The following is a 13,594-nucleotide window of genomic DNA, read 5'->3' on the forward strand; positions in this document are numbered from 1 at the left end:
TTAAACTTTCTTTCAGCTGGGGTAATGAATATGTTCACCGCACGCCACTGGAAGATATTGGACGTATTAGACCTGTAAAGATAGGCTGCAAACAAAGTAATGGTGAATAATTTTAACGGGGAAACATTAATTAACATTCTGAACACTGCGGAGAGAAGAGAAAATTCTTTCTTTCGATTTATCGGATCTCCCCTGTGGATGGAGTGAAAGGATCCACTCATTATATGTACCTCCTGCATGCCGTAAGAGGTTACTAAGAGGGGAACAGCCAAATAATCTGTACTTTCTCTCGTCTTCCAAGTCCAAAAGCATATCTATGATTCTCTGTTTTCCGTGTACCGGAGAAATTAATTTACATGTACCTTTTATGTATTCAGTAGTCTAAACAATGTATTATTATTATTATTATTATTATTATTATTATTATTATTATTATTATTATTAATTCGATTAGACCATTTTAGGACCATATGAAACAATTTTCTCCTGCTTGTCTTCCCAAAATTTTTTCATCCTTTCTCGGTGTTGTTGCTTTCTGTCTTCCGTCCATTTACTGCCTGATATCTTCATGCTTTTTCGGGAAATTTACCATAAAATATTGGTTTCCTAAATTATTTTTTGTTTGCAATTTATTCTTTTTAATGTTGAGTAGTTTCAAATCTTTGAAAAATTCTGTTTAAAAAAAATTACATAGTGTTTAAAATGTGTTTTGTTAATCTATCTTCGTCCATTCTGCACAGGTGTCCAAAAATTCTTAATCTTCTTTTTCTGAAAGCATGACCTATTTTTTCTGTGCTTTGTATAAATCTTGTTCTGGTCTCAATTTGTATATGCCATCTCCCAAATAGGTCTCATAATTCTCCTTAGGGTTCTCTTTTCTGTTTTGCTTATTCTTTTATTATTATTATTATTATTATTATTATTATTATTATTATTATTATTATTATTATTATTCAGCATGGTCTGGACGGTTAGACATCCAACTTCCACTACTTGATAACTGTTTCAAATCTCATACAGTATAGCATATGAACTGCGAAATCACATGACTGAAGACGATTTATAGAAAAGGTATCTATGTGGAAACCGCGCAGGGGATGTTGTTTGGAGGCCGAGGAACTATTTATAAAGTTGCGGAATTTTTACAACTCGACATAGAAAATACTTCGTTAAACTCTCTTGTGGAAGAGAACATAGCAGACTTTGTGACTAATGTGATGAATCACCATATTTACAAATCCTGATGTTTTATAGAAAGGACATTACAATCCGACGCGATTCTTCGCATTCGGCTGGAAACTGGTTCAGTAGATTTAGATTTGAAACGAGACAAGCCGCGGGCAAACTTAACTTCACGAAACCCTTGTATCGTTCCTCGAATGTGCCTGGCGTAATTCACTTCCGAGGAAGCTATAAAAAGTCTGCGCCAGATCTAAAGTTTGCCTGCACGGCTTTTTTCACAAGGCATAAACCTGAAAGAATATCTTAGATTTAACTCTGTGTAGTGAAAGCATCAACATAATAGCGTAGATGAGCATTGTAGGGCGTTGAAGAAGTATATGTATTAGATATTAAGTTCTAAAAAATAATGGGGTTACCTGGATGTACAACTAATTGTGGAGTTAGAATTTTGTATGAAGATATAAGGTATACAAGCAGATATAGCTAAAAAGGTAATAAAATATTTGTTAAGATTAAGGAGGGGAAACGGGAGGGAAATATTTAATTATTAGAATACCAACATCAGATGAAAGATCTGCACGGTGATTACTGCATAAGCAAGGTGGAAATGAAATGTCGTATGGGTTTTAGTGCCGGGCTATCCCAGAACGGGTTCGGCTCGCCAGGTGCAGGTCTTTCTAGTTGACTCCCGTAGGCGACCTGCGCGTCGTGATGAGGATGAAATGATGATGAAGACAACACATACACCCAGCCCCCGTGCCATTGGAATTAACCAATTAAGGTTAAAATCCCCCACCCGGCCGGGAATCGAACCCGGGACCCTCTGAACCGAAGGCCAGTACGCTGACCGTTCAGCCAACGAGTCGGGCAGCAAGGTGGAAAGGATGCTAGATAGAATATGAATGGGAGACTGCTGGGATGAAGAGATACGGGACGAAGAAAATAAATTGATTAAGAAAGTAACTATTCGAGTGGGGGAAAAGTTGTTGAGAAGCAGATGATCATTTCAGAACGTAAAACCAAAAGAACCTTATTGGAATTCGGTGAAGTAAGGAAAAAGTTGTCAAGAAAGAGAAAGAAAGAAAGAAAGAAAGAAAGAAAGAAAGAAAGAAGGAAAGAAAGAGGTATGGTGTGTTGGTTAATGGGTATCTATAAGAAGAAAAATAAAACCAAACATAGAAAGAGAGAAAGTACGTCATGCAATTGTAAAATTATTAAACAAAGAGTGGATCGCATTGGGAAGGACAGCAAATGTTTTGTTTGTATATTAAAAAATACGTGGCGAACGAAAATGAAAGGAAATGAGAGCTAATTCGACCAATGAAAGGTAGGATACATGTCAGTTCTGAAACATATAACATTGTTTAACATCTAGGAGAAATTAAAAGTGTTAAGTTGGAAAGTAAACGCTTATTAGGTTTAATTATAATGTTTAATGTAGCAATACATAAACTAATTGCAATAAGGAAAATCAAATGCATATATGAAAAACAATATTGTATTTCACTAAATGAATACTCTGGAACTAGGGGATGGGAGTATTATATTCCAATAGTGTACTTTTTTCTTACGATTCGCTTTACGTCGCACAGGCACAAATAGTTCTTATGGTTACGATAGGATAGGAAAGGCCTAGGAGTAGGAAGGAAGCGATCGTGCCCTTAATTAAGATACAGCCCCAGCATATGCCTGGTATGAAAATGGGAAACCACGGAAAACCATTTTTAGGGCTGCCGACAGTGGGGAATCAAACCCAGTATCACTCGAATACAAGCTCAAAGCTGCGCGACCCTACCCGCACGGCCAACTCGCTCAGTAGTGGATGTTCTTCTCCTCTTTTTCTTCATCACAGGAAGTTGGTTACCCTGGTGGAGTGAATTTTCCTACCGTGCATTTCTCGTATCAGCCTGATCGCACAATAGATCCGTATTTGTTTCGTACGGTTACGTACGACTGTCGTACGTATGAACGCGCACATTGGTTGCGAGCACGTCCGATGCGATCCTTCAGTATTCGCTTTTGTCTTCCACTGTCAACAACATGAATAACCTATTTCTGTTCGGAGAATTCTCCTCTGAGACGCAGAAGACGGCATCGTAGAACTGAGTGGACCTTCTGTGGGTGGGGGACGCAGACAAAGAATACACCCACGGTATCCCCTGCCTGTCGTAAGAGGCGACTAAAAGGGGCGACCAAGGGATGATCGAATTAGAACCATGAGACTACTTGTAATTAGTACCATCACGCCACCATGGGCCGCATTTACTTGCGCGTAGTACCACTAAGTTAGGTACACGATAGGTTTGTGATTAGTGGCGACAGTGTGTGTTTCGGGCTGGGTTTTACAGTACCTATGATTAGTAACACTATATGAGAGACACAACGGGATAGTAAGAGTCCCTGTGGTTAGTACACCTATGTGAGGAACACCATAGGTCTGCGTTGCCTGTAGATGGCGCCGCTATGTGAGAAACACGATAGGTCTGTGTTACATGTGCGCATTATATTACCTGTGAGTAGTACCATAATGTGTGGAATACCGCGAGTCTACCCTACTTTTGATTAGTGCCGCAACATGACAAATACCACGGTTCTACTTTCCTAGCAATCACTACCATTATGAGGGGCTGATGACCTGGATGTTAGGCCTCTTTAAACAACAAGTATCATCATCATCATCATCATCATCATCATCATCATCATCATCAATTTGCCAAAATAATTATGAGATTGCCAAACTGTACTGCAATAGTGGAGTGAGAATGATGTGCGAAGGTAAACATATACGGACAACATTGTGAAACGAATAGTTAAGTATTGGTTGGAACTAAACTCTGGGACAGGAGGAGAAATTGTACGCAGAGCATATCAGCCCCAAATGAAACATAAAAGTGAGGGCTACTGAGTGGATGGGGTTAAAGGAATGGAGTACCGCTGGGAAAGACATTTATCAAGGGATGACAGGAGATTGTGTAACAAGGTAGTCAGTCCAAAGACTGAAAGACATAGAAAGATAAACAATAAGGACAGAATATAATAGCAAGAGAGCACGAGTAGAATGTTGTAAAATAAGTGGAAATATGGCAATAAGGACTCAGATATTGACAAAAAGGGATAAGTTGGTGGTTGACGGGAGTATACAAGAAAAAACGAAAAACAATGCATTTTATGCAATAAACATACAGAGGTGGCACATCTGCTGACAGACTCTAAAGGAACGAGACAAATCACTGAAATAAAAATGGGTAAAATTGACAATTAACCTGAACTTCACAGACTTGCTAAGCTATTAAACACATTTCTACCGGACATGGTCCTGTGGTTCGGATTGCCTCTCAGAACTGGTTAAGATCACGATATCAAAAGCCACAAAACACTACAAGCTTGTTTGTAAAATACATGTACAGTAGTAATATTTTGTGTACAGTAGTAATATTTTGTGTACAGTAGTAATATTTTGCTTTTAATGCGTTACTTTGGAAGTCATTCAATAAGTTCTTACCGGGCGAGTTGGCCGTGCGGTTAGGGACGCGCAGCTGTGAGATTGCATCCGGGAGATAATGGGTTCTAACCCCACTGTAGGCAGCCCTGAAGATGGTTTTACGTGGTTTCCCAATTTCACACCAGGCAAATGCTGGGGATGTACCTTAGTTAAGGCCACGGCCGTTTCCTTCCCACTCCCAAGCCTTTCGTATTCCATCGTTGCCATAAGACCTGTCTGCGTCGGTGCGACGTAAAACAAATTGTAAAAAAAATGTAAAAAACAATAAGTTCTTCAATGTATCAGCTTTTTCTAGGCTTAACGACTCGTCTAACAATAGCTCTGTTTTGTTGTTTCAGCTTCCTGTGGCCGACCCGTTCCTGGAGAAGGTTAACATCTCCGATCTCGGTAAGTAATATTGACTTCCTGGGTTGTGTAGTGCAGATCTTTCTGGCCAGAGAAGATCGCGAACTATTCGCTGTACTGTAGAGAACATACGCGATTTCATATTGTTATGTTAAACGAGCCACCAAATGGATAAGAGGATATTTTCGCAGCGGAAATGTTTTCGCTTACTGTATGTTACCTACATAACCGCAGCAGCGTGATTTTAAGTGGACAAGGCTGCAAAGGTCTTTTGGATCTTAAAGTTTGTATCTTTGTTGTGTTGAAGTTAGGATTGACTTGTCCACTTACCATTACCGTAATACTTCGTAATTTCCGACAACGTTCATATCCGAACATACATACTTTAAGAATAAAAAATTGAACCGTAGATAAACTGTCATAGTTGTAGTAAGACAAGAAACTCTTTCGAGACGAATTACAATAATGTCGCACAGCAGAACTGATAAAGTAGATCCTTATACAGAGCTCGATAACTGCAGTCGCTTAAATGTGGCCAGTATTCAGTATTCGGGAGATAGTGGGTTCGAACCCCACTCTCGGCAGCCCTGAAGATGGTTTTCCGTAGTTTCCCATTTTCACACCAGGCAAATGCTGGAGGCTGTACTAGACCTAGGCCTTTCCTGTCCCATCGTTGCCATAATACCTATCTGTGTCCTGTGAACTTGTAAAAAAAGAAAAAGTAGACCCTTTGATATTTATTGTGATTTCAACGGTATCGTGAAAGCATTAACCGTACACTCCTATGGATATAAATCAGCCTTTGAATATTGGATGTCACACATTTGAAGACTGAAAGTGAAAGTATGCGAAATGTGCGCTGCCATCCGTGTGGAGTCAGGAGATCCTCGATCCCTAAAGGTCGGCTGCCACTTCTGGGGTGACCAAAAAGTTGTCACGTTAGAAATCAGAAATTAGTGGATCCCTAAATGTGGACTACCATCGATATGGTAACCAAATACTGTATGTTCAGCCCCCTAATAATAGAGTTGCGTTATTAACCGAGCTCGATAGCTGCAGTCGCTTAAGTGCGGCCAGTATCCAGTATTCGGAAGATAGTGGGTTCGAACCCCACTGTTGGCAGCCCTGAAAAAGGTTTTCCGTGGTTTCCCATTTTCACACCAGGCAAATGCTGGGGCTGTACCTTAATTAAGGCCACGGCCGCTTCCTTCCCACTCCTGGCCCTTCCCTGTCCCATCATCGACATAAGACCTGTCTGTGTCGGTGCGACGTAAAGCAACTAGCAAAAAAAAAAAAAAAAAGAGTTGCATTAGCTCTGGTGTTCGAATGCCGGTCAAAGCATGCGGGCTTTTCGAGCTGAAAAGTCACGTTTTTGTATTCATATTCAACATAGATCACGATACCAGCAGGCATGTAAAATTACAGGCTTCCTCTGTCCCCGCACACACGCTTAATATGACATGATCGAACATTGCAGTTTTTTTTTCACTCTGTGCCTATTGACGTATTTTTCAGTGGATTTTCCGCCATCAGTAACAACTTAACAGATTTAGCAAATCCGGAATACATATATTATTAAGCTGCAAATTAAAACAGCTCTTCATTGAGCATGAACTGAGTAAAACGTTTCTTCGATACGGACCATTGTGAAATAGTCTAAACCCAGGATAAGGTTATGTTAAAATACACTTCCAGAAATCCATGATACAGGCTAGTTCATTCTATCAGAAGACAGGATGTTGACCCATTCTCTAAAGTTATTTCTAGCACTGACAGTGACAAAACGGTTACTCTTGGCAACACTTCCTGTTCCTGTCCATAGCATCATAGCAGTCCATTACAAAACACTATCTTATAAACGGAATTACAGTATTCCAGTATGTAAATATTGGACTTACCACATCGCTGAGCTGAGAGAATTACATGTAACCGAGCGAATTGGCTGAGCGGTGCGAACATGTAGCTCTGAGCATGCTTTCAGAATATTACGGGTTCGAACACTACTATCGGCAGACCTGATGTTTTCCGTGGTTTCCCATCTTCATTTTCTGCAAGTGCTACAGTTGTACCATAATTAAGGTCACAGTCACTTAATTCCCAGCTGAACTGATTGGCTCGGACAGTAAAGCTGATGCTGTTTTTATGACTGTCGCGATGTTTATTTTTGGATAAAAATTTGTTGTCCGAGTTTGGACGCTTTTTTTTTTGTAATTTTTAGATCCTTTTATTTCGTCTGAAATGTCTTTAGTGATTAGTATCATGTCGCCAGAAAAGGCTAGGTAGTCTACAGTTCTACAAATTTGAGCTATGGTCCTGAGTTGATTCACTTGCCTTCCTCCGTTCTCGTACGACATTTTAAAGGGCGAAGTGAAGAGTAATGGGGGATAGATCATCTCCTTGTCGGTCTCCTGTATCTGATTTCATAGAATTTTTCAGGTTAACAATTTGTTATGCGCATGATCGTCATCTTCTGAATCCATGTTGAGAATCCAGTTGGGGTTTTGCACGATGATGATGATGATGATGGTGAAGATCATGATTATTATTATTATTATTATTATTATTATTATTATTATTATTATTATTATTATTATTATTATTATTACACCTGGTGGCCATGATAATTAAGGCGTCTTATGTTCGTCTACAACAACATCACATCAGCAAGATAATAATAATAATAATAATAATAATAATAATAATAATAATAATAATAATAATAATAATAATCGTATGACCTCAGCTATCGCGCCGGCTTGCCGGCGGACTTGAAGGAAATAAAATGCCTCTCGCGGACCAAACACACAACCCCCTATGGGTGGGGGACGCAGACGAAGAATACACCCATGGTATCCCTTGCCTGTCGTAAGAGGCGACTAAAAGGGGCGACCAAGGGATGATTGGATTAGAACCATAAAACTACTTGTGATTAGTACCACCACGCAGGGAACACCATGGGTCGCTATTACTTGCGCATATTACTACGTTAGATACCAAATAGGTTTGTGATTAGTAGCAATTAGGAGCACCGTGCGGTCAGGCTTTTACGGTACCTGTGATTAGTAGCACTATATGAGCGACACCAGGGTTCTGGCTTGCCTATGATTAGTACCCACTATATAAGGAACACCACGGGATAGTACGAGTCCCTGTGGTTAGTACACACGTGATGAAAACCATAGGTTTGCGTTACCTGTAAATGGCGCCGCTATGTGTGAAACCACATAGGTCTGTATTACCTGTGCGAATTTCATTACCTGTGAGTAGTACCATAATGTGTGGAATGCCGCGAGTCTACGATACTTTTGATTAGTACCGCACTATGTCAAATACCATGGTTCTATTTTCAAGCGATAAGTAGCCTACCATTATGAGAGGCCGATAACCTATATTTTGGACCCCTTTAGCTTGCAAGCATCATCGATTCAGTACTGAGCTCTAGAAGCAGTCCCTTGGTCAGTATTACTATTGTTCTCCGTCAGTTTCTGAGACTGAGGCATTGCGGGTCGGCTCCACTGATTGTTTTAACTTCATATCCATCCGTTCATTTATCGTTCTCACGCTTCGAATTCTGGTCAGTGGAGGATTTTGGATTTTTATTTTGTCATTGCATTTCGTCTCATTTCGTACCATCAGGGGTCGATGACCTAGATGTTAGGCCCCTTAAAACAACAAGCATCATCATCATCATCATCATCATCATCAGCTATCGCGTGCAGACACTTTCGTTTGACGCCTTCTAGCTGTCTACTCGTCAGTTTCGACGTCCCGTTTCACGCCAGGCCTATCAGATGTCAGAGTAAACCGAATCTCTTTTGGGCGTCTTTGGCAGAGTTTGATGAATTTTGTCGGGTGAACACTAAATGTGTCGCCAGAGATCTTTTACATGCAGACACCGTACGATATGGAGTATCGAACGGTCTTTTACCTGCACTTCACAAATCCGACCTTTGTCGGGATTGAACCCGCTATCTTGGGATCCGGAAGCTGACACTCTACCACTGATCCACAGAGACAGCTATCAGCACAATGTTTTGTTGTTACACAACACACTTCAAACGCATGTCATTTAAAAAGCCAAAGGGTGCGCTGACTTGGCATTCTCTGACTACAATTTCTTTGGTAAAGATTCATTTCGCGGAAAGAGGTTTGTAGATGATATTGACTCGCTTTTAACAGCTGTTACATAATATCGGACCTGATTTTTTTCTGCGCAGGCACGCATGCGCTCGTTCTAAGGCAACTAAACCGGACGTAGATTATACAGAGAAGTTACATTGTGTGGTTATGGAATATGACGATCTTATTTTCTTCCTTTTCTACCACTCTTCTCACACCTGTGGGATCGCAGGTGCGAACTGTGTAGCACATGTGGATCACGTTTCCAGAAGACGGCGTTTGTATGTTTTATTGGTTTCCAAGGTAACACTGTTATGAAGAAATTTAATAAACTACTAATAAACAAACTACCTACTAACTACTTTTTCGGTTTTCGGAGACGCCGTGGTGCCGGAATTTTGTACCGCATGAGTTTTTTGCGTGCCAGTGAACCTGCCGACACGAGACTGACGTATTTGAGAACTTTCAAATACCACCGGACTGAGCCAGGATCGAACCTGTCTAGTTGAGGTCAGAAGGCCAGTGCCTTAACCGTCTGAGCCACTCAACCCTGGCATGAGGAAATCTATCAGCATCTCAACATAGATGGGTCAGATAATTCCAGCACAAGTCAGTCTCCTATTCCAGAATTAGTACAAATAGAAATAAACAGTAGCATTATTATTAATTTTCGTAAAGTTTAAAAACAAAACATTGAAGCAATGTACTTTAAAGTTGTGCAGATTTCTAAGGTAAAAACTTTTGTCTAGACTTTTCGTACTGCAAAGAGACAATCCTTTTTACATTTCTGTATAATTACATTATTGTGATGCTTAGTAGACATGAATAAAATAACATCTTGGATAATGGTGATGAAAAGAATTCTTTAATCCCTAAAGGAATAACATTTTCCGTTTGCGTACTGCATTCAGTTATTTTTTCATAGATAAATTTTAACTTTTCTGTTAATAATTTAGATACTGCATCTTCTGCGTCATAAAATACGTCCGTTGGAACTTTCGTCCCTTCACCTATGTCTATATTTTCCATTTTTTCTGAAACAAATTGTGATTGTTACAGACATGAAATTGTTTTATTAATTGTTACGGAACTCACGGCAATGTTAATTATACTTCATTTATATTGAAAATTAAAATAGATACGTAAAATAAATAAGTAAAATGCATAAGAAAATCAAGTTTTGCTGGGATCACATTCAGCTTGATCCTTTCGGGATATGAAGTTATTTCGCCCTCAGAGGTAAAACTCTATTTTAATATATATATATATATTTTTTTTTGCTAGTGGTTTTACGTCGCACCGACACAGACAAGTCTTATGGCGACGATGGGACAGGAAGGAGCTAGGAGTGGGAAGGAAACAGCCGTGGCCTTAATTAGGTACAGCCCCAGCATTTGCCTGGTGTGAAAATGGGAAACCACGGAAAACCATCTTCAGGGCTGCCGACAGTGGGGCTCGAACCCACTATCTCCCGAATACTGGATACTGGCTGCAATTAAGCGACTGCAGCTATCGAGCTCGGTATTTTAACATATTGTAAATTACTATTATATAGATATGCTTGCCGATTAACCGACCCCTACGTTTTCCAAGAGTGGAGAATTTTAATTCCTGAAGTAGATTTTGATATAAATATGTCTTACAGCTCAGGGTTGTGTGAAAATTTGTGTAACAAAATACTGTCACGTAACAAAATGTGTGAGGCAATGATACCTAGCAACAGTACCTTGACATGGTCATCCATCAATACTTCACATCACAGCTTGCACGGTTGCTAGGTAACATCGCGTCGCACATTTTACTGAAATATAGTTTCATGGTCATTTGTTTTTCTAAAGGAAAATTTTAATAATTTAATGACATTTTTGTAAGAAACTTATCCCTTTAGAACTGAATCTGTATGCTTATCCTAATAATAATAATAATGTGTGTCGGACCGCTTTGACTGTGACAGTTAATTAGGCGAGAACACAAGGGCGAATGTTTCCAGACGGACCGTAGCAGCGGACGTGCAGATCAATAGCGAACTTGCTGAGCCCGGGAAAGCTGGTGTATGGTGCGTCTCGTGCCACAAGAGGCTCTCATCTTTCTTCACCTTTTACTGAAGAACAATCTACGATAATTAGTGCAACTTCACCCCATCGTGATGCCCTCCAGAGGGAAATAATATAGGTCCTTCTATTTAGCCCCACTCCCTTCGGAAAAAAGTAAAAAATAAAAAATGAAATAATAAACCGCTACCTCCACCATGTATGTATGTATGTATGTATGTATGTATGTATGTATGTATTTATGTTTGTTCAGTCGTCAGCCTGAAGGCCGTCTGGATCCTCAACAGCTCCATTATCAGCTGTCATAGACGGCCTAGGAATCACTGAAGAAGTGTACTAGGGAAATGAGGAGTGAGGTAGTTACCCGTTGCTTTCCTCACACCTGTATCATATGAGTCAGTAATTTTCGGGAGGCCCTTCTTTATTGATATTTCCTTATGGATATAGCCTACAGAATGTTTCAAATTACCTTACATAATTTCAGTGTTGAATTCCCCACATTTAGAGAAGGAAAAAAGTGTAAATAAACTAGGGCCCGGAAATGTGTACTTTCCGAGATGTTAGACTCTGTCGTGAGCCGGAACCACAGGTGTTGAGGGCTAGCTTGCATGTACGACAAGAGGTGTTCAAAATGCCCACCTCCTGCTTGTGCTCGTTATCGCTTACACCTTTTTCCTCTTATATGTGAGGAATCCACCTCTTAGATTATGTCGTACCGAGCTCGATAGCTGAAGTCGCTTAAGTGCGGCCAGTATCCAGTATTCGGGAGATAGTGTGTTCGAACCCCACTGTCGGCAGCCCTGAAGATGGTTTTCCGTGGTGTCTCATTTTCACACCAGGCTGTACCTTAATTAAGGCCGTGGCCGCTTTCTTCCCATTCCTAGCCCTTTCCTGTCCCATCGTCGCCAAAAGACCTATCTGTGTCGGTGCGACGTGAAGCAACTTGCAAAAAAAAAAAAAAAAAGTCGTGTATTTTTTGAACACACTGTACAGATTGTTCGAAAAGTTCTGACCTGTAATTCTGTAATTATGGCTGTGATAAAGGGGAGCAGGACAATTAAAATGAGGATAGGAGCAAATTATGCTTATTTTTCGGAGCTTGATGTGAACTTGGCCCACTTTTGGGGTCGCATGCCGTTCGTCTGATAATCCAACTCATGACCTTCTGAACCACAGGCCTGTAGACTCCAAGAAGTCGAACATAGGAACCTATTCTCTACCCCGGTATTTTCATCCAGACTCAACTTGGACAAGTAACGTTATGCCGTTTTAGACGATGTATGCTGCCCAAACAGGCTATCTCTTGAAATGCCTGGAGCCTACGACGTCTATACTCTCAGTTACAGTAAAATCTCCATACAACGATAATACCCGCTGTAACGGTAAAATGTCCCGGTCCCGGCAATAATTCCTTTAATTCAGTGTAAAATTCCACTTGATTTAATGATAGTCTCGTTAAAGATAAATCTCTGCATTACGATTGGAAGCAAGAGTGTTTAACTTATAGCTGTGTACCTACTTGAGAGTATGTGTTGTTGAGAACTCTGGGACTGGGCAGCTTCCGAATCCCAAGAGAATCTGCTGTAGGTAGTGCGCACACCACAAGGATTTAAATGGTAGTATTTTAGCTATCTGACAGCTGTTTCGTTATCTCGTTGTGACACTACTACTACTACTACTACTACTACTACTTTTCATACCTTCCCTGAAGAGGGAGGTAGGCCTCCTAGACGGGGACGCCGTCTCGCAGGCCAGAAGATTTGTATCGGAGAAGGAGATGTATGCAGGAGGTGAGAGGGTTGGCGGCCGTGGTCTATACCAGGAACTGTCCCAGCAGTCGTTTAGTGCAGGAGCACGGAGAAACATTCTCAGGACAGCCGATGGTGGGGACCAGCTCTTCTCCATCTCCGGAATACAGTGACATAGAGTAGTGTTGGCTACTGAATGCATGATTCGAAGCAGTGTATCGATTCATTCAAGTGTCCGAGTGAATCGATTCACAGGAACGGCGAACTCACGGCACACGATTCAGCTTACTCTCAGCGAACAGTGCTGAGTGGCGCACTCACTGGACGTTGACGGGGAGCCGAGCTTCCGCTGCAGCGAGACAGTGAATCATGGCACATCGAAAGAATTGTGAACGAGCACGGCTCGGTGAGACACAAGATACACACGGCTCCTTATCGGCACACTGGACACTGGCGGAGAGCCGAGCTTCCGCTGCAGCGAGACATACAGTGAGCCATGGACACCAAAAGAATCGTGAACGCGCACAGCTCAGTGAGACACAAGATACACACGGCTCCTTATCGGCACACTGGACACTGGCGGAGAGCCGAGCTTCCGCTGCAGCGAGACATACAGTGAACCATGGCACACCGAAAGAATCGTGAAC

General features: G+C 41.0%; 1 protein-coding gene across 4 annotated transcripts in view; it reads left to right on the forward strand.

Moving 5' to 3' along the window:
- LOC136876412 (5'-AMP-activated protein kinase subunit gamma-1) overlaps positions 1-13,594 on the forward strand; it is a 1,375,241-nt gene that overhangs the window by 1,213,110 nt on the left and 148,537 nt on the right. For all 4 annotated transcript variants that reach the window (XM_067150367.2, XM_067150365.2, XM_067150366.2 and 1 more), the window contains one exon: positions 5,023-5,071. In XM_067150367.2, the coding sequence (XP_067006468.1) occupies positions 5,023-5,071 (49 nt within the window). The remainder of the gene's footprint in view (positions 1-5,022; positions 5,072-13,594) is intronic.

The sequence above is a fragment of the Anabrus simplex genome, chromosome 6 (assembly GCF_040414725.1).
Source record: "Anabrus simplex isolate iqAnaSimp1 chromosome 6, ASM4041472v1, whole genome shotgun sequence".
Taxonomy (NCBI): Eukaryota; Metazoa; Arthropoda; class Insecta; order Orthoptera; family Tettigoniidae; genus Anabrus; species Anabrus simplex.